Source organism: Gigantopelta aegis, chromosome 4 (assembly GCF_016097555.1).
Source record: "Gigantopelta aegis isolate Gae_Host chromosome 4, Gae_host_genome, whole genome shotgun sequence".
NCBI classification, from domain to species: domain Eukaryota; kingdom Metazoa; phylum Mollusca; class Gastropoda; order Neomphalida; family Peltospiridae; genus Gigantopelta; species Gigantopelta aegis.
The window spans coordinates 113776410-113801754 of NC_054702.1; the positions used below are offsets into that span (position 1 = coordinate 113776410).

The window sequence follows — 25345 nt, forward strand, 5'->3', positions numbered from 1 at the left end:
ACCTTTCATTACTGCCAGTCCACAACATTACATTTCAGAGGATATTTCAAAATATTAGCTAACTAGAAGTCGGTTCATGTGCATTTTCACCTAGGTAACCAATTGTTGAGTTACATTGGCATAGTCATTGAGTAACCTAATCATGACAAGTTTACTACATTGATATTTCAAATGTATTTTAAACACAATGACTTGCAAATGATATACATGTATTATATTTCAAGTGTCCAAAATCAGTCTTGAAATGTAAAAAACAATTAGTTTGCCACTTTAATTTAAAAAAACAGCAGTTCACCACATGGGCAGTTCTCATGAATCATTTGACACAGACAGAACAATGGTTTGTGTGAAATCATGTCCTGTATCGCTAATTAAGATTAATAGTACTGCTAAGGAATGGTACTACTGAGTAATGGTACTACTGAGTAATGGTACTGCTAAGTAACATTACTGCTAACTAACAGTACTCCAGAGTAACAGTACTGCTAAGTAAAAGTACTGCAGAATAACGGTATTTCTGAGTAACAGTACAGCCGAGTAACTGAGTAACAGTACCACTAAGTAAAGGTATTGCAGAGTAACTGTACCATACCACTGAGTAAAAAGTTTAAAGTTTGTGTTGTGTAACGACACCACTGGAGCACATTGGCTATTGGATGTCAAACATTTGGTATTTCTGACTCGTAGTCATCAGAGGAAACCTGCTACATTTTTCTTAATGGAGCAAGGGATCTTTTATGTGCACTTTCCTAGAGACAGGAAAACATGTACCAGCTGTGGTGCACTGGTTGGAACAAGAAAAAATCCAGTTAAATGAATCCACTGAGGTGGTTCCATCCTGCAACACAAGCACCTCAAGTGAGCACTCAACCGACTGAGCTAAATCACGACCATCACTGAGTCACAGTGCCGCTGAGTAATGGGACTGCAGAGTAGCAGTGCCGCTGAGTCACAGTGCCGCTGAGTCACAGTGCTGCTGAGTAACAGTACCACTGAGTAACAGTGCTGCTGAGTAACAGTATCACTGAGTAACAGTGTCACTGAGTAACAGTACCACTGAGTAACAGTACTGCTGAGTAAGAATACCGCTGAGTACCGGTACTGCAGACTAATGCTAGACTCGGTGATGATTCTGTTGTATGACGAGATTCCATCTCCTAACTGCAATCTGGGTTTGCCTTGATCATGTCGGGGCTGTAGAGAACTGGAGCTGTTTTACCGTGATCACCGATGTATTAATACACAGTATGACCTCCACAGGTGTACTCTGTGATGTCTTAGCCAAGAGCTTGCACTCTTTTCCAGATGACGAGTGGTCTGAAACAATCAAGTCAACAAAATGTACACAATGTTCGCATATTACATGTCTTGTGATCAGTTTTTACATTCAAAAACTCATCTGATTAACACAGAGTTGATGTTGTGATGTTTAACAAGATAAAGTAAAACTCACCTGATTTTTTTTATCAACACAAGGTTGATGTTAACCTTCTGACTACTGCAGGTGAGATATCTTGCCCGACGGCCCGCCAGTCGACATACTGTACACTGTATACAGTGCATTCCCCAATTCATATTTCCTGCCATTTTGCACACGACACTCACCAAAAACTTTTTTTCTTAACAGGAAAAATGAAAAATAGCTTGGCATTTTTGGTTTTAGGCAAGTATTTTCGCTTGACAACAATGGCGGCACATTGCAGTCATTTTCAGGAATCGATAGCTGATTGTGACAGCTAATTTGATAATAAATTTCATTGTTTTACCAACAAAGAAAATCACCAAATATTGTGATATGAATCGTAGATCGTTTTTTAAAAAACAATTCTGGTCAGAAAACCACAGTTATTGGGAATAATGGACATAAATACTGGTCAGCTGGCCACAAATGTCCATAAGTAAACGTGACTTTTTCTTTAATTTTTTGCCTAATTTTAATCATCATTAATTGATCTAAAATATTGTAAAAATTACAAAACCCCACGAAAATAATACTTACTGATTCATATATGAACTTTATTTTATGTATTTATAAAACATTTAAGTGAATATATGTCAGTAAAAATTAAAAACTTGTACCCACTCAACATGGTGTTTGTAAAAAATTAATCCACAAGTCTAAAGTTGATGTTAAATTGTTGATTATGATAAAGTGAAACTCCATTTTTTTTTTAATCAACACAGTGTTGAAATTAAACTGTTTAATCCAGTAAAATAAAACTCACCTGATTTTTCTATGCACACAGGGTTGATGTTAAACTGTTTAATATTGTAAAGGGAAACTCACCTGGTTTTTCTGTCAACATGAGGTTGATGTTAAACTGTTTATCATGATAAAGGGGAACTCACCTGATTTTTCTATGAACACAGGGTTCATGTTAAACTGTTTAAGAATGGATGGCAATGATTTAATGGTGTCTGAAGCTGACATCACAACTAAGCAAGCCTTTTTGCTGAAAAAGTAAAATAAAAATACTCAACAATTTTCATAAATCTATGTGCAACATAAATTGAAGAGTTTAGGCGCAAAACGCGATATATCCAATTCCAATTCCAAAAATTATTTACATGCTCCTATACCACAAAGGTTTCAAGCATGTCTGTCCTGGGCATAATCTCTGGCCTTTGCCAGTGACTATGTCCAGGACAGAGAAGGGGGGGGGATAAGTTTGAGGTGGGCGGATTTTGGAATACGAATTTAGTTGTGTCCAGCGACTTTGCGGACCGACTAGTAGACACCGAAAATGAGCCGTGTTCTGACTGGCTGAATTTCGATTCCTTCGGGTCTAACTAGAAAAAGCTATAGTCTACAGAGAATAACTGCACCTAACATCATGTCCGGACTAAGAATTTAAACCCAAAAATAAGTTTGACTGCTCGACCGAAAAGGTTTTAAGGTGATTTGAGCAATTGAACGGGCGCCAAAGTAAAATGCGTTGGACTATTTATGAAAAAAATAAACATACAAATTTTGAAGCTCGATCGAAAAATGTTTAAAGTCCAACTCAGCCCAAAAAGGAGGTTACCTGTCCTAGTTAAGGTTGACGCAGCAGGACTCATGGTGAGTTGATGGGCTGATCAGGGCAGAAGTTGGGGAGTCCTTCCATCAAAAACTGGTTGTTACGTTCAAGGGCTCCTGTCGGGTTGGTCGGACTTCTTCGGTGAGGTAACCGATGACATCTTCCTCCTTTTGGATTCTCGCTGGATCTCCGCTGGTTTTTCAACAACAACCGGAGGTGGTGGTGGACTTTCCGGCGGGTCAATAATGACCACGTGTCCCGTGTCCATCGATGAAGGAACCTCAACAGGAGGAGCCTCCACTGTCAGTGGAGCTGACAGCTTTGGTCCCCCCTGGATGGTTCCTGGCGAGTGCTTCGGTCGAGTGGGTGGAGTCGGTGTAGCAGAATGAACCGCCCCCGGTGGTTTGGCCACCGGGTTTGGATCACCCTGCACCGTTCCGTATCTCGTCCTCCTCTTCGGGACAGGTGGAGCCGCCCCTGGCGGTTGAGCTGCCAAGTTAGGCTCCCCCTGTGTAGTCTTAGGTCGCCTCCTCCGTCTTCTACTGGTTGCGCATCGCTTCGTCTCGCTGCCGTAATGTAGCGTCACGGTCGCTGAGTCTCCATTGTGCTCAATTCTATACTTGGCCAAAGGCCCAAGCGAACGAAGCACAGCCCCTAGGGTGGGGGGGGGGGGGGGAGAGAAATCGCCACGTTCTCGGAACACAACCTCATCGTTCGAGAGAAAATGGAGCGCGATATATCCATTTTTTTTTTTTTTCTGTAAAAGTGATTTTTTTAATTGGCGTATATCGCGTTTTGATTAAAAAACACGGGATTTACCCAATACAATTTCATACGGATCAATCACATTTTGCAGCAAATCAGTGGGCCTACCATTAGCCCTTACTGACATACAATAATGGCTTTAATTAAAAACTAGAAAGAAAATGGTTTATATCGCGTTTTGCGCCTGAACTCTTCAATTGTACCTTGCTTAGCTTGTTTTCCCATTCACAAAAGTATGCAATAAAAATGTCCACTGCACAATTTTTAAACCCCACCTCTCAAACCTCTTTATTATGTCACGCAACTTCACTTACGGGTGTGGTAGAAGTCAGTTGCCACATAAATGTAATGGCGGTATATATGGGTGTTGCTGTATGTTTTGATCGACGGCAGATACACCCTCGTATTGTCACCCTTGGCACAATCGGTTGACAATGAAAAGATGAAAAGTGTGTAATAAACATACATACCACAAGTTAGTTTTTGCAGTAACTAAGAACAAAACAAAGACAAATCTTTTTACTGGTGTTATATTTTTGTAGTTGCTGTTTGCAAAAACAAATGCTGAGATCATTATACTGTTTAACAAGATATGTATAATATATCTATAATGTGTATGTTGTGGTCAATATATTTCTTGTACGAGGGGTTGGATACAATTATGGGCTCCTTATTGTATCACAGAAGAATAATACACACAAAAGTTATTTTTATTACCCATCTTGCACATTTTTAAAGACACTAGAATAAGGAGTTAGTAGTGATGTAACTACAAACCTCTTGTACTGTATAAAGTTGGCTGTGTCCATCAACATGGCACAGAGTTTGGCAGCTGCATGTTCAACACAGTTTCCCTGAAATCAGAATGAATGTTTAATGACACCCCAGCATGAACAGTGCATCGGTTACTGTGTGTCAAAGATAATTAAGAATTGACCGCAATTATTTTTTGGTTCATGCAAGTATGAACTGAGAAAAATGACGTGCAGACTGTATGACATCATGTAGAGGATCACACAAAAGTGTGCACATCGGTTTTTCGGTTCATACATGCATGAACCAAAAAATAATTGCGATCAAATCTTATAATTAAATTTATATTCATACTTTAACAGTAAATGTCTCAAGTTGTTTTGTTTAGTTTTAAATATGCCTGTAGTATTGTTTGTGTAAATTTCATTTCATTTTAAATGACATCATTTAAATGATGTAATTTTGATAAACGACGCATTTTCTGCTAGTTTTAGCTGTGTGCATTTTGACGGTTTGTTAAGTTATGTTGAAACAATTTTTCCGATTTGTTTTTAGTTTATATTTCATGAATGTGAATGAAGGGAACGTGTCAAACATTTACACTGTCAGGGAAACATTTAATTTTCGTCAACAGCTATAGAACAGTGCTTACAAGTAGAAAGTCAAAGACCAATATCATACACTGTAACTGTATTTGGCTTGCAAATCACACTTTTTAGATGTGTACAAAACATATAATTTTCTACTATGGTGTTAACAGCATGAAATAAACAGAAACCATAATCAGAAACTGACATACTGACAAAATGCCATTCCGTTCATTGGAATCAGTGGTGTACCTAGGGTATGGCATGATGGCATGCGCCCTGGGCACCACTTGAAGGGGGTGCCACTGAGCAGGGTTTTTTTATATATTAAAGTCAGACGTTATCTGAACAATGGGTGTCAGATGTTTGGACAAGGACGCAATTTCAGTGCTTGCCATAAGCGCTATTTTCCGTAGATACACCACTGATTGGAATATTTGAAATTAAAACCTTTAACAATATTCCATGTATGAAACATTTTAAAGACAAAACAGCGCCGTGGAAATTTGGCACCTGTTGGCTATCTGTGATTCTGTCATTGTTATTGTTGACTAAAACAATCATTTGACCAGAATCAGTACCGGTATAGCCAGTCAGATCCAGCATCTATGAGTGGTGTAATGAATAACGAGTAGATTTTAAATACTTAAAACTGAATGCAATTCTTATAACACATTTTTTTAAGTATACATTATACATACTGAAATTAATTAAAAAACCAATATCCAAAGTACATGTATTTCCGATAACTATAGACAAACTACAATATACTCCAGTCATCTGATACGATGTTAAAGCAATAACCATCACTAACTACCACCAAAGGACTAATCAAAACAAGCACCACTGCGACTGTTAGTAACGCGAGGCGGGCGAGTGCGTGAATTGACCGTGTGGAGCCTCACAGATCAATGTAACCAGGCTGTGCGACAGAATGAGTCATATCTATGCTTGGACTCTGATTGGGGACCGGTCTGTCAAAGCAGCTGCCTCAGGCTCTACCAGTCTATAGGCAGAAAGACATGAATGAAAATTACTCATATTAGTAGGCCCATTACACATTAATTGCTTTCCTTTGCTTTCACTTTCAGGATGTCCATTTTCAGGGAAATTTTTTTCATAAAGCACATGTTGTTAATTATCAAACAAACAAGGTTGATCTGCAAAACAACAAATACAGAACTATTTAGACTGTGACTGAGTTTTTTTTTAACTCATCATCAAACACGTAGCTACCAAAAACCTATAGATTGTCTGTGACGTTGCTATCTATTAAATAATTAACTACACATTTTTAATAGAATTTTTAGACCATCACTTTATTATTGACCAAATACTTTAAAAGGAACAAAACCATGAAACATTGAATGTCCTTGACCTTATGTGAAAACATTAGGTCAATCTGCACAATGGACTAATATAAGAACTAATTGCAAGTAATGTTTAGTTTAAGCAAATATGAATCAAAAGAACAATGTGTCCATGTTTTGCATGATGAGTAATTTTCCACAGCTGGTAATAAACACTGATGTGTGACCTTCTAATATTAGTTATACACAGTGATACATCACAATTCAATAACAGTAGTTATGAATATACTGAGTCAAATTAAAAACTTCATAACCGTTTCATCTTGGCTAATTAGCAAATATGAGAGAAAAACATGTTAAATAAGGTATTTTTTAATTGTATGACATCCAAAGAAAGAATAGGAATAAATGTTGAGTCAAAAATCTATTCGATGTACCCACAGCATTCGTCAAAACCACAAACAATCAAAATGGTAATTCACAAGCAGGGTCGTCTGATGAAATCACAAATTCAGTAGTACGTATGCCCTCCTTGTGTACCCACAACTGCAAGGCAACGCCTCCTCATTGACTACCTGATGCGTGTAAAGACCACATTAGGGATATGGCGCCATTGTTCCACTAATGAGGCACCAAGTTCCTGCAAAGTCTGTGGAGGATTCCTGAGAGTGCGCAGGCGTCTTCCCAGCACATCCCAGATGTGCTTGATGGGATTCAGGTCGGGAGACCTTGAAGGTCAATCCATGACATTGATGCCTGCATTCCTCAGGTAATCCCTTGTCAAGACAGCCGTGTGGGGTCTGGCGTTGTCATGCTGAAAGATCAGGCCTGGACCATGAGCTGCCATGAAGGGCACATGTTCCTGGGCCAGCACCTGGTTGTCGTATGCAGCAGCGTTGAGGTTGCCACGGTTTTGTTTAACGACACCAAAGAGGTTGCCACTGATGACAAGAAGTTGAAAATGGCCATTTCCACAGAAAGCACCCCAAACCATTACACTTCCGCCTCCGAATCTGTCAACTTCACTGACACAACACTCAGCATGACGTTCATCACGTCATCTCCAAACTCTCTGCCTGCCATCGGCTAAACACGACTCTATTCCATTCCCTCTGAGTCCATTGCAAGTGGTGTTGTGCCCACAGCTGATGTTGATGATATTGACATCGATGAAATTGGGTCAAAATGGTTCCAACATATGGGCACCGTGCGTGGAGGTGAGTGGTTTGCAGCCCATTTCAGATCATTTGCGCGGACACCCGACGTATGAAAAGTTCATTACTGGTTGCTGTAGCTGTCATGAAACGGTTGTGGAGGTGACGTATCACAATATGACAGTCATTTGCCTATGATGTTACGCATGGTCTACCCAGTTGTGGAGGTGACGTAACACAATATGACAGTCATTTGCATATGATGTTACGCGTGGTCTACCCAGTTGTGGAGGTGACGTAACACAATATGACAGTCATTTGCCTATGATGTTACGCGTGGTCTACCCAGTTGTGGAGGTGACGTAACACAATATGACAGTCATTTGCCTATGATGTTACGCGTGGTCTACCCAGTTGTGGAGGTGACGTAACACAATATGACAGTCATTTGCCTATGATGTTACGCGTGGTCTACCCAGTTGTGGAGGTGACGTATCACAATATGACAGTCATTTGCCTATGATGTTACGCGTGGTCTACCCAGTTGTGGAGGTGACGTAACACAATATGACAGTCATTTGCCTATGATGTTACGCGTGGTCTACCCAGTTGTGGAGGTGACGTAACACAATATGACAGTCATTTGTCTATGATGTTACGCGTGGTCTACCCAGTTGGGGGTGATCAGCTGTGGTGCCCGTGTGTTGTACTCACGCGTGTCTGCAGATCATAAATTGACCATCAACTGCAACCCAATGCCCTTGCAATGTCAGAACGTTTCTGCGTGCAACATGCCGACGGCACGTTCACGCTGCACATTTGTGAGGCATGGCATCAAAACAGGTTGTAACAAATATCGTTTTAATGTATTTTTTCGTTGTGTCAGACTACTGTGAGCAAGTAACGATGAAAACATGTGTGCTATTGTAGTCACGTGACCAGCGGCACGTGCAAAACCACTTTTGCCTCAATGGTGCTGAGCACGTGCTATGGATCGGATCATGTGGGCTGTGATGAGCTTTAAATGGAGTGTCGACATTGCCATTACAATATTTATTCATGAAAAATACCTGCTTTCAACACTCATTGACTTTTTCAAATTTTAGATTGTGAAGTTTTTAATTTGACTCTGTATACTTTGTGACATTATTGTTCTTTTGTTCTTTGAACAATTTCTCATTTTGTGATAAATAAGTAAAGCCTGTAAAAAGTTACTAATCAAGTAATGTTTGGCTCAGCTGATAGCTCTGGTGTAGGGTACTGTAGGCGTAAATCAGTCAGTGGGGTAAAAAGGTCTTAAAATGTGTCATACTACCAGTATTCCCAATACAATTGTTCAACAATGTTTCACGATTCGAAAATCGGAATTCATTTTGTGAAAAGGCAAGCAATCTCTACTTCTGCAGAGCTGCAGAAAGTGCTTGCCCACTCGCCAAATGCGAGCAAAAATTCGTACAGACGATTTAAAAAATGCAATTACCAGCCTGACGGTCTATCTGTCTTTTTTATTTTGTTTGATACGTGATATTGATTACTTACCAAGTGCTATTGATAATGTTTTGTCAATATATCTATATATTTCATTTGAAGGGAAGACCCTGTGTATTATAATATTGTTAATAATATATTGTTCTATAGACTGGCAGACTAGTCAAAATTGTCCATTTCTGCACCCCTGCTTCTGACATTTTAATTTGGGGGGGGGGGGGGGGGGTGGGGGGGGGGGGGGGGGGGGGGGGGGGGGGGCCTGAGGATGTGGAAGAAGAAAAAGCCAGTGACTAATAAGTGGTACTATTAGTACTAGTGCTGGCTGTCCCTGCTACTCACCGATATGACAACATATTCAATAACAAGACATGCACCAATACATAACACTTGTCAAAACGGAATCAATAGTTTAGTTAGGCTACAAATAGTCATGAGTCATAATTATGTTAACATTAGTTACTTATTAAAAATCAGTCCTTTCCACAAGCAAGTTATTGGCAATTTGACTAATATATTATTATTATTATTATTATTATTGGATTTTCTGTCAGTTTGTATTTTTGTTTGGTTTTGGTTTAGTAATTAAATTTTTAGATAAAATGTATTTTATGTTAAATAACTAAAGAGATATGCTGTGCAGCATGGTATTTTACTTTAATGACAACTTTTCAAAATGATACATTACACCCTACACCCTCCCCCCCTCCCCAGTCTCTCTCGTATGACGTTTCATAATGCATGATACTCCAGTATTGCAGTTACTCCACTGCCCATAAAGCGTTATGTAAATGATGAACGCCCCCTCCCCAAAGCCACAATTAAAGGTGTAAATGCCTAATAATTTTTTTTTTTTTTTTTAAATTACCGCAACAATACAATACACATTCGCATTATATTATGTTGTTTATTGTTTGGTCTTATATTGATGAAGTTTTCAGAGAAATGTCCATAAGACATGTTTCTATAAATTGCATGACTTAACAAGTATAGCCATCGAAAAGAAAATATTAGCTTGTTATAATGAAACGTCCTATTTTAAAAGTCAGTCTGTCGCCCAAAATAGGGTTCTATCTTTCTAATATACAATGTAACATGTACATTATTTTACCCTAAGTCTGCTATAGCATTTTCCATCAATTTATCGTATACATTTTAAAAATTGGTTTTGTAGCTTTCAAATGTATTTTCTTCAAAATATCTAAATATGGTTGCCTGAATACTCCGGCTTGTTGCACAAAAGTAGTGCGAGTCAGTGGATGGGGGGGAGGAGGTAGTAGGTGTGGCTTAAATTTTTTTAGTTCATCGAGATATGAATGATAAAAAGTAAGCACGTCTGGACCAATCAGTAATGTTCAGTTTCTCAGTGATTTATGAGTGACTGTGGTGGCAAAAACTTGCAGACTGACAGGATAATATTTTGAATGCAACACAAAACTATCCTGGTAGAATGCCCACTAACAACCTGTTAATGTTAAGTAACACACCAGTGTCATCTCCCAGTCTACCGGAATGAGTGAGAAACAAGAGATCTCGCCAACATGAATCACAATCAACAGAGAGGCTATGACGCAGTCATTTCTACTTCATCAACAAGATTAGGCGGCTGCAAAGCCAATTAAAGGTCTGGACTATGACCAGTGGTCAACTATTGGTCATCCAATAATTTCCTTTTAAATCCAATTGATTGTTACAAGCACTACAGCAAGGCCAGGCAGATGTGGTGGCTCCATGAAGAATAAAAGATCCATCGGCAAGCAGATAACATCATTTAATTATCATTGCTTGATGATCGCCATTTAATTATTATTGCTCAATGATCGGTATTCAACGGAGTCAGCCAATATGGAGTCAGTTGGACGCTGACAAAAGAGGTTTTTCACCCGGTCTGCAACAGATCATTACCATCTCTCTATAACCATTTGTTACACGACAAACCACAGGTTTAACAAGGCTGGCATGCGCTATTGTGTCTGTGGAAAACACACATAAACGAGCCATTACACTTACAAACAAAACTGGCCTTGATGATGTAGTGGGTTAAGCTATCAGACTTAAGGCTGAGAAGTACTAGGCTCACATCTCGGTACCAACTCACATCCAAAATGAGCTTTAACGACTCAGTGGGCAGGTGTAAGGCCAATACATCTACTTCTCTATCACTAATCATTAACTCTGTGTTCTAAACAGACAGTCCAAACACCTGAGGTGTGTGTGTCCAGGACAATGTGCTTGAACATTAATTGGATAGAAGCATGAAAACAAGTAGGCCATTATGTTTCTTCTCTTGCATCCTGTTTTTGTTTAAATGAAAATATGAGTTACTTTCTCATTGAATGTGTTACAAACTACGTTATAATACTATAAATAATACATTCGGACACAGTTAAACAGTTTTCTTAACTAAGATAAAGTTAAAAAATACACATAAAAATACATCATGACAAAAAACATTTCAATGACAGACGGAGACTGAGTCAACTCACTGCCATGCATACAAAGTACCCCAAACACATTGATGGATAACAACAAGTCAACCACATCAACGTTAGACAGAAAATGAACAAGTTCACTGATATGAAAACAGCAATTCAGCTATCTCATTGACTACCTCGGGTGACAAGCACAGCCACCTGATTCATCATAATTATATTAAGTCACTCAGCTACACCACGAACAATCATCGCCATGGATCAGCCAATTCACAGACAGGTCTATTCACTACCCTGCCACAACTATCAACTATACAGCCACTCAAGTGTATTCACTACCCAGCCACAATTACCAACTATCCAGCCACTTCATAGAACAAGTGTATTCATTACCCAGCCACAACTATCAACTATCCAGCCACTCAAGTGCATTCACTACCCAGCCACAACTACCAACTATCCAGCCACTTCATAGAACAAGTTTATTCATTACCCAGCCACAACTACCAACTATCCAGCCACTTCATAGAACAAGTGTATTCATTACCCAGCCACAACTATCAACTATCCAGCCACTCAAGTGTATTCACAACTACCAATTATCCAGCCACTTCATAGAACAAGTTTATTCATTACCCTACCACAACTACCAACTATCCAGCCACTTCATAGAACAAGTCTATTCACTACCCAGCCACAAATATCACCTGTCAAGCCACCTGATGGACAGGTATAGTTAAGAAGCCACTCCACACAGAAGTATACCTTCTACCCAAACACCTCAACAGAAACATATCTCCTACCCACCCATCATACAAACAAATAATTATTATATCTAACATTAAGTTAACAACAATATAATAATTACTTAACGATAAAAGAAAGAAAAGTAAGCTTACCTTTAGCTGGTGAACATAGCTGTCCATGTTGTCGACAATGATGACGCTAGGGAGGCAGGCCCTGGTGTGGATGGATGCACAGAACTCCACCAGCTCCTTCACATCAGACATGTACCTGTAGATACAAAGACTATCTGTCTCATAATAATGTAAAGCAGATACATGTAGTACTTAGGGAAGGGTGAGAGGGGAGGGGGGAACAAAGAAAGTTAATTTGTCTCATTATACTATAAAACAGATAGTACCTGGGGAAGGAAGATAGGGGAGGGGGAATAAGAGAGAAAGAAACAGTTAATTTGTCTCATAATAATATAAAACAGATAGTACATGGGGAAGGGAGAGAGGGGAGTGGGGAACAAGAGAGAAAGAAAAAGTTACTTTGTCTCGTAATAATATAAAACAGATAGTATCTGGGGAAGGGAGAAAGGGCAGCGGGGGGGGGGGGGGGGGGGGGGGGGCAACAAGAGAGAGAAAAAAAGTTAATTTGTCTCATAATAATGTAAACCTGACAATACTCAACCCCTGCAATACCGTGGAGATTACCATGGAGTTTTAAATTCTCCACAGAACTTTTTTGTTTTTACTGTGGACTATATTTGATTGTTTTTTTTCATAGAATGTTTATTGCTGTAAATATGTTCTTAATTGCAGGGGTTGTAAAACCCAACTATGGTTTTCCTGCTATACCAATACTTTCCATGGCACAGCACCTGCTAAGTGACTACTTCTGCTAATAGTGTTAAGCAGCCATCTGTTTTAAAGTCATGTTCTCACAGCATTTAATCTAATAAATCACACAACAAAATATGCCTCAAAATATTATTTACATTTCATCCGTGCAAAGAAGGATTTTTATTCAGTCAACTGCATGGTCATCATATTCCACTTGTAGTTGATATTTTGATACATAATTGAAACATGTCCACGAAGATCAGCATGTTAACATGTCTGTGAAAAATGTTTGTTTAACTACAGCACTACAACACATTAATTAACTGGAAAATCAGCTACTGGATGTCAAACATTTGGTAATTCTGACAGTCTTAGAGGAAAACTGCTATATTTTCCATTAGTAGCAAGGAATCTTTTATATGCACTTTCCAAAAGACAGGAGATACTACAGCCTGTCATGTACCGGTAGCACTGCCTCTAACAAGTCAACATAAAATTCTACCAACATAGTCCAAACTGATCTATATAATACAGCTATCTGTACCATTATAACATAAATCCTACATTTTTATCCCCATCTGCCCTGAGGTATGTCTCCATGTTTTACAAGCAAACAAATGGAGAAGAAATTAAAAAGGCTCAATGTGCAGTATATTCTGAAAAAAAAAAAAATATATATATATATATATTTTCTTTATATAAAGGAGGCTTCTGACTTTTTCTTTATATAAAATGAAGCCTGAACAGGCGAAAATTTGAATTAAAGAGGGATATATGACTTTTAAAAGGAGGCTTCTGACTTTTTCTTTATATAAAATACTTGTAAATTATCCGGGTAATTCCTTTTATGTATTCAGATTGTTTTTGCTATTGGTTTATCCATTTATGCATTCATTCGTTCATTATTTTGTTCTTTGTTTTATTTACCTTTAATTATTATTTTATTCCCCCTACCTACACTTCGTTTTACTCCAGTCATAGTGTTACCATACTTTTAATCTTTGACCAGTTGTTTGTTCTGCAGCTTTTATCTTACGTTACTTTATTTGTAGGTCCTCTTCTTATACAGACTTAAGTATAATATTTATTATTTTAGTTACAGCTTTGTTTTCACTAGTGGTTTTATGTGCGTATTTTTATTTTTGTCAACAGATTTCCCTGATGAAGCCTGAACAGGCGAAAATTGGAATTAAAGAGGGATATATGACTTTTAAAGGAGGCTTCTGACTTTTTCTTTATATAATATATATATATATAAAATTTCAACCTGGCTCCCATTAAAAAGAAAAACAACATTGTATAAAAATGCATCTTTTAAATTATAATAGGTGGCTGTTTACCAAAGGTTTGCCTGCATATCTAATTAAGGTCATGACGGTTGCATGCATTACATTAACACTTTAAACTCACAGGTAAGAAGGTAGAGAAAAAAGTCCGAGTCATCATTCAGTTTTTTGAATACACTAAGTCTGTGTAACATAATTATACCTTTCAAGATTGATATCATTTTGTTAGGGCTTTTTATTAATTTTCCAAAATCTGATATCATAAATTTGTGTTTAATATTAATAAAACAATATCATCCATATATGTAGAATTAAAAAGGTACTACATGTTTAGAACATGTTAAGTCGTATAAACACATAGAACTGTATTCATTATATTTGTACTCTCCAGCAAAGACTTTGATCCAGAATAAGATGAAGATGGGAAAATATTGGTCAGGGTTTACAGTCATAAGTGTATCTTATGATATTTGTGTATGTATACAGGTTTCTCTCTCTCACATATATGTTGTAATTATAACCATATTGTATGCGTGTACTATGTGAATGCAAGATCAAATAAAAATGAAAAATAGAAGAAGAAAAACAAAACAACAACAATTCATAGTATCTGTTAGTTTTCATCAGACTAAAAAAATGACAATATCTCAGATTACAGTTGTCAATGAATGGGAGCACTAATTGAATGTAAAAATTACACGCCACTACACGAACATGTAGTAATGAGTGTGTGTGGATTTATTACACATTGATTACCACCTTAATCAAATATCATGGTCATTTACATTGCTTAGAAAACCGGTTAATCTACTTTAACAATTTCAAGAGATTTTTGTATTCAATTTAAAGTTAGTTTGTTTTGCTTAAAACCACCACTAGAGCACATTGATTTATTAATCATTGGCTATTGGATGTCAAACATTTGACAATTTGGACATATAGTCTTAGAGAGGCAACCCGCTACATTTTTCCATTAGTAGCAAGGGATCTGTTATATGAAGACAGGATAGCACATACCACTGACTTTAATATACTAGTCGTGGCTTGAACAAAAAATAGCCTAATGGGCCCACTGACTGGGTGGTCATAAAGTTATTATAATATACAAAGAAACCATGTCATTAGAACTGACTGCACTAATTAATTATCTGCTATCTATGTCCACTAACGGCCATCAGCAATAAAATAGCAGCAAACACACAGGGGATAGAGAAAACAGGTTTATATCACATCTACCCAACACATGATAGACTGCCGGCCAACCACAGCCTGCATAATCAAGTAGTGATGACATTGGCCATATTGACAAACGCGCACAATGAAGGCTCCCTGCCTCTCCACTGATGACTCATGCACACAGGGCCCCAGTGGATAAACCTGCCCATGATCTGCGTACAACCTGTTGTATACCACATTCCCATACTGCCGAACACTTTACACAGAGGCCGTTATTAAAGATAATATTGTAAAAGATTTTAAAAACTAAAATGTCCTTGTATCAAGTGACTGAGATAGGTGGACAGTTAGCTGAGATGGGTTCAGGTGACTTCCAGTCTGTAGCAACCGCTGGTGGATAAATATCGCACAGCTTACAGGTAAGTCGAAAACTTGAAATTATTTTTCTTCAATTAATATACTGTAAGTGACAGATTTTCTCATTAAAGTTTTACTCAAGTATTTTTTTTTTAAATCCCAAAAAATATATTATAAATAAAACAAAATGTATAAAATACCTAATTATTGAACAGAACAAAATCAAGATGAAGACATTTAATGTAAATATATTTTTTTTAAAAAGAAATTCATAAAAAGAAAAAAGTTATAAACATTGATATATTTATTTCATACAATTTGAATTTTTTGTTAATAAAGTAAACAAATTATACACCACACAAAAATTAAACCACATGATTAATAGTACTTTTTATAAAATGTATAATATTTAACAAACCACAAATAAGTAGCGTATACAAAAAAGGGCATTTATAACAAAGGTGGATAACTGTCAAGTTTAATTTGCTGTCAGTTCATCTATACCCACAGACAGCATTGTAACAATAAATTCCAAAAATACATACTTCAGACATACAATACATATAACATAACATATCAGCATTTTGAGTAAAATTAGTATTACTTTTCACTCTTGAAGGCTTAAAGGAAGCTTAGTTGTTTTAAGTGTGTTGCCTTAAATACAGCATTACAAACACATTATTTAGGATTAATTCTACTGAAGTATTAACTCATCACTTACACATTATATATCAATAAAATATACATGAATAATAGATAAGAATTCATTGTAAGTCATAGGCAACTGTATATACAGATACAAAAATATTATCTGCATTCTCTGGATTTCATGTACGGTGAAGTCTGTTATTGTTATACCAAACCAGCGATCAGCTTTCTTTAAACAATTCCCCTCAACCCAGTCAATGGAAGGGGATTGGAGAAAAGCCACAAAACAATGTTTAATTTCAGTGCTATATAAAAAGTAGCATGCACATAGATTTCACAAATTCAATTTACTACAGCTGTGACACAATTTTCTTTTTACTTACAATCTGTTGAATTTAAAAATAATTTAACTTTTAAATCTGGATTTTTGAAAATAGGTACAATCTGTGAAATTTAAAATTATTTTACCTTTTAAATCAGAAATTTGCAAATAGGTATAACCTGTGGAATTAATAAATATTTTAACTTTTAAATTTGGAATTTAAAAATAGGTACAATCCGTGGAACTTAAAATATTTTAATTACTGGTATAAAATGCAGGATAAGAATATATAATTAGGTATTTTAAATACTATCTGTACAGTAAAAAATATATTTCATATGCAATTTAATATACATTTTATCAACATTTGTGGAATCTGAAATCATTTCAGTTAAATCTAAAAAATAAGAAAAGGTTTTAAATTACAATCTGTGGAAATAAAACAAATAATTTGTTCCATCTTTTGGAATTATAAAATACCTGAGGTACAATTTGTAAAATTTAAAGATACTTTAATTATAACCTGTGAAGTTAAAAACTATTTTAAATAAAATCAATAGAATATCAAAATATTTTAACTACATAGAAAAAAGTAAATATTTTAGTAAAGAATATGAAAATATTTTAATTAGAATCTGTTGATCTGGAATATCTAAACTCAATTAATTATGACACTGAATTACCATTTGCTTAGGTTTTCATTAAAATTATTTTTTACACAAAGTTATAACACCATACACTTGACAGTGAGTTAGGAGCTATATATATATGTATGTATGTATGTATGTATGTATGTATGTATATGTATGTATATATATATATATATATATATATATATATATATATATATATATATATATATATATATATATATATATATATATATATATATATATATATATATATATATATATATATATATATATATATATATATATATATATATATATACACACACACACACACATATATATATACACACACATAGTGATAATTCGATAGTACAATGTACTACAGGCACCAGCATGCATTCAGATTTGTTTTGCAAGTGGTAAACAGGTAATACAGGTGGCAAAACATGATGAAATAGATATTTACTCTTAAAGAGACACTTTATATGAATAGCAGGCAAAGTTTGCTGCCTTCCAGCTAGTACCTGCAGCACAGACACCACCTCACTCACGGGAAGATGAATGAGTGAGTGGCTTGTTTGCCGTTCAGATGTGCTTAGTATTGTTATCACTGCTGGTTAGGTGATATAAATATGGATGATGTCCACTTACCACCCAGATGAGTCACCACACACATACACAGCAGTTTTCTCTAAACGTACAGTGCCATACTTCTTAAGAAAAAAAAAAAAAAAAATTACTGTACATTTATTTGTGACAAAAAAAACTATATATTAATTTATCCCTTGTATAAGCTTTGCCCTATTCACTTGAGAATCTTAAAATTGTAAAGTGCTGCTGGTCGGATGGAGAAATGGATGGGAGGAAAGAGGAATGAAAGATGTAAACAGTGGTTTTTCACAAGACATTTAAAAAAAAAATAAACAGAGAAATCTATATCACATCCATCAAAACAGTAGTCAGTTCTTAGCTGTCAAAGAATTATAAACATATATGTGATAATAAAGTCACATATAATTTGTGTCCTAACATAATCAAGGTCAAAGGTCAAAGTTAAAACATATTATGCAGGTACCGAACTGACTGATAAAAATTATTGCAAAAAGGTGATACCACAGACTTTCATATACCAGTCATGTTGCACTGGCTGGAATAAAAAAATGTCCCAATAGGCCCACTGATAGGGATCAATCCCAGACTGACCGAGTAACCCGTGTATGGTAGATACCCAATAGCTGTATTTTAAAATGTGCTGGGGTTCAGTTAAACATGGCTTCAAACCTCTTGACAAACTACTAGATGGAAACGATACACAAGGATGGATGGATGGATGGATGATGGATGGATGGATGGAAGGAGGGAGGGAGGAAATAATGGATAAAGGGAGAGAGGAAATAATGGATAACGGGAGGGTAGGACACACAAGGTTAAAGTAGGAGAAATGAATAGCTAGACAGATGAATTGATGTATTGTTATATGCACAAGATCAGATAAGATAAACTGTGGAGGGACGGACACACAAAATTCAGCTGTGACAGATGGATAGCTGAATGGATGGATGGACAGATGCACACGGTTCAGGTAGGATAGATGGATGGATATATACATTAGGATTCAGACAGGACAAAACAATGGATGGATGAACAAGGAAGGAAATGGTTTATAGATATGCAATATTATTTAAAATAGGAAAGCTCCTGAATCACCCGAACCTTACATAATATGTAATTTAAATACAGTATCTTTCAGTAGAATACATAATGCATACTGCAACATAAAATATATTTACTGCAGTCATATACATGATTCAGTGTATTAAGGAAATAGAGACTGTAACCAAATACCAACTCAAGCCATGTGTAAACATGTGAAGTGCATGCATAACAATGAAGCATTAAAATAATATAAAAGAAATAATAAAAATTAATAATTTCAAGTAAAACAAAATAAAATAATAATAATATTCAAACTAAAAAATATCACTATTTTGTACAAAATCTTTTTGTACTTTAGTATAAAGTCCAGTGAACAAAATGTACACTTTATAATTTAGTTTTGATGCCAACATGATTTTTCTAACAATGTGTTTCCTCATATGATGTAGCACAAATTTAATACATGAATCAACAAATAGCAAGTTTGTTGACTCAATTTGGAATGATATTCAGAACTGGATTAATGTAAAAACGGGTAGCAATATTAAATTTAATAAAGAAAATGTAATGTTTGGCTTTAAAACTAGAAATAATGATCCCATTAATGCCATTGTACTCGTTACAAAACACGTAATATTTAAAAGTCATTTTAATGCATATGTACCCAGTTTGAAATGGATCCAAAAAGAGTTGACGGAGTACTATTATGTTACAAAAGCAGCGGCTTTTTCCGTGTGCAACTATGATAAATTCACCAAATTTTGGTCAATTTGTCACAATATATTTAAAACCTATATTGTATTTCTTCTCTTCTTTTTTTAATACTTATTATGTCCTTAGTCTCCTTTTGATTTTTTCAGTATGTCTGATTGTCAGTCACATATATTCGATCTTAGCTAAATATCTCCTTTGCTACTTCGTTTTTTTTCATGTGGATCTTTTTATCATATGTACTGTATACATCTGTGTGTGGATATCATGTCAATAAAAATGGGAATAATAAAATAAAAAAAGATAAAAAAAAGTCTGTTGACTATATATTTCCCACCAAGGTAGATACAACAATTTAGAAGTGTTTGGCAATGCCTATCATTTGTGAAGTTTGTTTTGTTTGACAACACCATTAGAGTGCATTTATTTATTATTCTCTCATCCTCATGTAAATGGGACAGAGCTATCCCATGAAAGGAAGCCATGTAAGAAATTTCTATCCTACATGGAATATCACACACTTTCAGTTAACATGATGTCGTTGGTAATATATGACATCATATTAATGTGAGATGGTGACGTGAGGTCATTAGAGACAGTTTTAAATTAATATTTTGTTATTAAAACCTTCATTATAAAAGCTTCCTCAGTTTAGTAGATAAATGTTGTTGGTTTTTTCAAAAGTGATAGACTGTAGATGTATTGGCAGTTTATAAAAAATGTTATTGGATTGCAGTTTTAATATTTTTTACAAACATTTAAAGCTTTCTGGCTACACTTCATACAAAACCATTTAGTAGGGAATGTGCAATTTTTACAACTGACTGCTCTGTAATGTATAACTTAAGTACAAACGTTAGCGCTGTAAATACATTTTACTTGGAAAAGACGTAATATTTGTTTTAAACTGGTTTTTGGGAACATGTAAGAAATAGAATAATACACCCATTTTCATTAGATATTATTTATTGTTTATAAACAAATCCAACTTGCGTTGTTAGATTAATTTTGAAACAACTTGTAAAATAAATGGTATCTAACAGCCATGATCTGTAATAGTAATGAAGCATGAATCAGCATTGGTATTTAATGTATATTCGTTCTCTCACTCGACTCAGTACATTCGCAGCCGATTTACATGAACAGAATATGAACAATCAAAATTGAGGTCTCAGTATGTTGAAAGCTCACCCTTTATCAAAAATTCTGTAAAGACTGAGTCTAAGAAATTCTGTATTTAAGAAACATGAATCCGATGTACAATTCGAGTTACTCTCGACCTACTAAAATCCAAACCTTTAATTTTTTTAACGACCATCAAAATTGTGCCAAATTTCCTTTATCAAAATGTGCATCCATTTCCCTTTTGGCTTAATTCTACGGGACATTCCAAATTACATAGCACCATACAACCCTCCGCCTGTTTCTGGCTACAGTCGGACTGCTGGTGCTCCCTTGCACCTGCCAGTGCAGGCGTTCCCTCCTCCTCCCACCCCCACCCTTTCCTGTCCTGGACGGAGGAGCTTGTCGAGGCCAGCACCTGTGCCCAGGACAGGCGTTCGTTACAACAGCTTGCTCTGAATGTGCACGTTAAACAATTTGGTCTTGGTCTTGAAGTACAATTATGGCAAAACATTCAGTTTGGGATCACAAGGTCATTGACTGACAGCTTTGAATAAAATCCCACTATTTCAACTATATTTTTATGGTACAGAACCTACTAGATTTTCTGTTCTTCTATCTGTGATATAAAATTAATGTTTTCATTTGTGGAGTTGACAAATGTTTAATAAAAAGACATGGCTTCATACACCATAAATATTCACAAATATGTATTTTTTAAAAATAGATTACTGTAAAATCATTTAACATTCTTAAACATTTGAGGTTTTGCTATTAAAAAACACTTCATTGGGTACTTAAATCCATTAATCGAAAAGGTAGTATCATAAATTTGTATTATACTTTCACTGTGTTCTTAAATTCTTGACTGCACTAATCCACAAATTACATGAAAATTAGAGGACCCGGAACAATAGTGATTTCTCAATATTAAGCCACAGTGACAACAAAAGTGATTCAATTAATCATCTGTGTACTAGGCACTCGGTGCTGTTTCCACCTCTGTTTACGAAAATCATTAGAGAGGTGAGTCACATTGGATTGCAGGCCATGGTGCCAGCGTAAGATGAGATTAATAAGAGGTGGAACCTGGCTCACCAACACCACATTACCGCTACTGAGAATACCACGGTAACAGCTAGTATTAGCAATCGGTTGCAATTTCATCATCGATCATCGGTTACAATCGGTTTGCAACAAGCCAATCGACTGTTGATAACAATCGGATAGAATTATATGAACAAAAGAAGGATTTCAATTATAAGGACCATTCACTTATTGTTGTGTTCACCAGCAGGGTTTCTGCCAGAGCAAGGGCAGTTCAGACAGTGCGGCTGGTACGGCCATGACCGTACCACTTTTCAAAGAGGTACGGCATGGCTGTATCACTTTTTGTTTGTTTGTGAGTTATATTTGTTGTATCTGTGAAAATGGCCTTCACAGGTGAATTTGAAAGGAGAGTCTGGCAACCTCGAGCTGTACCACTATTTTTTACATTGTGCCGCCCTTGCAGAGGGTACGAAAGGTAAAATTACATACCCCAAAATCTTGAAAAAACAATCAGTTGAATGTATCCACTGAGGTGGTTTGATCCTGTGACACAAGCACGTCAAGCAAGCACTCAACCGACTGAGCTAAATCCCACCCCCACCTAGTATGGCTCTTATGATTGGTTTTGGTTTTATCTGTTAAATTATTTTCTCACAGAAACCCTGACCGGGATAGACACTATAAATAGCTAATTTTACCTTTAACAACTATAAAAAAAAAAATCTTTATGATCACTAGAAAACAAATCCCAACCCCAATATTTTACATCAATTCCACCAGCTCAACAGGAGAAACAGTTACAGTTAATATTATCTCACACAATCGATTATGGAGTTTTATCATTAATTCTAACATTGGAAGAGCTGAACCGATACATTTTCGATAATACTCGATCATTGGAACATCACTAAGTAACAGGTACATATTCACTGGGCCAACTCAATTCTTAGTTCCTAAAATGTGAACATTTTGTAATAAAACTGACACAATCAGTGTACGAACATGCCCAGGCAGTACACAGGCAAAAAGTGTGAAACTTCACATTTAATTCATATACCTGCAAGAAAATGAGAATGTCACATGACATTTGGAGATTTAAAGAATTGTTTTTATTAGCAAGCCTCATTTTAAGTTTAACATAACCAAGTAAATATTTGATAGTGCAAGCTAGACTTCTGATGAGGAAGTCTCTAATTTGGTACAACACAAGCTACACTTAGCGGGAAGTGTGAACACAAGCCACAGAAGTGTGACATGCATTTCTCACTTACACGATTTCTAATTAACTGTCTCTAAAGAATTGTTCAAATTCCCGATGACTCATAGGCACTAACCTATTAATAATACTCCCAGCCAAAAATAAGATTTCTGCACAAACACGTTTGTTTGATAACTCTTCGGTCAAAGACATCGGAAACATATCATTTTGTTTTGACTGCTTATCTTTGTGCAAACAACAACATGATTGCAACCAATTACTCACTAGTTAATGCCAGTTTAATAAGTTACATATTTAACAATAGTTAAAATATTATATATTGTAGTTAAAATATTACACATTTTACTATAAATTACAAGTTATTTTTTTAACACAAAAAGAGATGTTTCTCTTGTTTCTGTAAACACACCTTTACATTTAGTTTAAACAAGCGAGATAACTCTGTCAAAACTGGATGCAGCTTCAAGGAAACAAAAATCGATAATCATTAAATTAATAAAACTGACAATGCTATATACCAAAGTGAGCATTGTCACATTAAAAAGAAAATTACCCCCACCCCCCAGCAAATACACAAAAAAGTGGGATACAGCTTATTGGATGAACACTTTTTTTAAAAGTATATTAGGTTATAAGATTGATTTAAAAAAAAAAAATTATAATTCTACACCCTAAAGAAAACAGCCCCTGTGGTGTCAGGGGATTCAACCAACTTCCTAGACCAAGTGTCATACTATATCTGCATGTATGAGACAGTCACCAAATAGAGAGACAAGATACCTTCTTTTCCTATACCTCAGAGTAAAATGTCAAACTCACAGAAATCTTACAGACTGTAGAACTGAAGGATCTGGGCTGGGCATACCATGGACTGTGAGTGGTATTTGTGACAATGGCTGGTGACAAATAAATACAACTGTTCCACCCTCTGATGCATAGGTCACAGCACTTTGAAACAACATCGATGTCTTTCCTCTATAATAATAGTTAAAAAAAAGATTTAAATGGTGCAATTCATAATATCAATAAGTGGACTAAAAGACAATGTAAAATATTGTTTTTAGTTGCAGTCTTGTTAAATTTAAAATTTTGGTGAGGTTTTTCTCCCATAAGATTAACTTCTAAATTAACCAAATAATTTGAAATACATCAGTTTGAAATACACTTCTAACTTGATGTTGTGATAAACAGACTTAAATTTTACAAATAAACTAAAAACAGTCTTCTCTAATTTAGTGTTAGCTGCACTTCCATATACAACAATGTATACTTGATCACAGCATTCAACAAAAGGTAGTGAAGCTGTCACACTACTTACGATCCTTTGTTTCCAATCAAAACCACGGGTCGCTTGTCTTCAAGCAGAACTCGGCCCAGATCACTCAGGTTTTCAGCCGAACTCCACCAGGGGGATATCAGTGGAAGCATATGAACAAGGGTGGACATTTTTATTAAACCAATGTAGTCAGCTAACAGAGCGTAATAAACTCACAATCTGAAAGACAGATCAAACTTCTGTTACGGGGAAGTGCATCACAAAAATAAGAAAAAGTGACCTTTTTAGATTAAAAGCATCTTATTGATTAGTTTGTGAAGACATTATATTACTATGTCCAATTGTTTAAACTGCCAACACTCCTTCCCCTCAAGCTGTTTTAGGCAAGATAAGACACTGTAGTAGAAACTGGCCAACCCAGATCACCATGGCACCCCAAAATTAATATATCTGGTTTTAACAGGATCCAGGTTTTTGAAGGTCATCTTTGGAGACAAGTTTAGAAGTAAACAACATGCTAATAAAAAATGACTCATTATTTAGTCCTTTTGATTCACTGGTGTAATTCTAAGTAACACAGACTCCCACAAATATTTCAAACACTGTGGTATAAAACTATATTTTTCACTTTTATAAAGCGAAGTGGTACCAATTAGTAAAATACGAAATACAGCATAGGTTAAAAAGGGCAGACCTCTCATGCTGAGACTATAATAATGTCCCACATTGTACATGCAAATAAACTATTATTAAGCTATCAAACGAAAAAAAAAAAGAAGACATCCCTTAATTCTAGTATTTTTTAGGAGTCAT

At 35.8% G+C, this 25345-nt stretch overlaps 2 protein-coding genes across 2 annotated transcripts in view; one reads left to right on the forward strand and one right to left on the reverse strand.

Moving 5' to 3' along the window:
* Positions 1-768: 768 nt before the first annotated feature.
* LOC121371840 (ATPase SWSAP1-like) lies at positions 769-25295 on the reverse strand. The gene is made up of 6 exons (XM_041498034.1): positions 24575-25295; positions 24076-24231; positions 12406-12520; positions 4563-4639; positions 2350-2453; positions 769-1317 (listed from the first exon to the last, which is right to left on the reverse strand). Exons 1-6 carry the CDS (start codon positions 24700-24702, stop codon positions 1184-1186), a joined length of 714 nt encoding a protein of 237 aa, XP_041353968.1. The 5' UTR covers positions 24703-25295; the 3' UTR covers positions 769-1183.
* Positions 15614-25345, forward strand: part of LOC121371839 — a 71636-nt gene continuing 61904 nt past the window's right edge. Inside the window, exon 1 of the mRNA XM_041498031.1 lies at positions 15614-15958. The gene's annotated coding sequence lies outside the window, so the exon portion shown is untranslated. The remainder of the gene's footprint in view (positions 15959-25345) is intronic.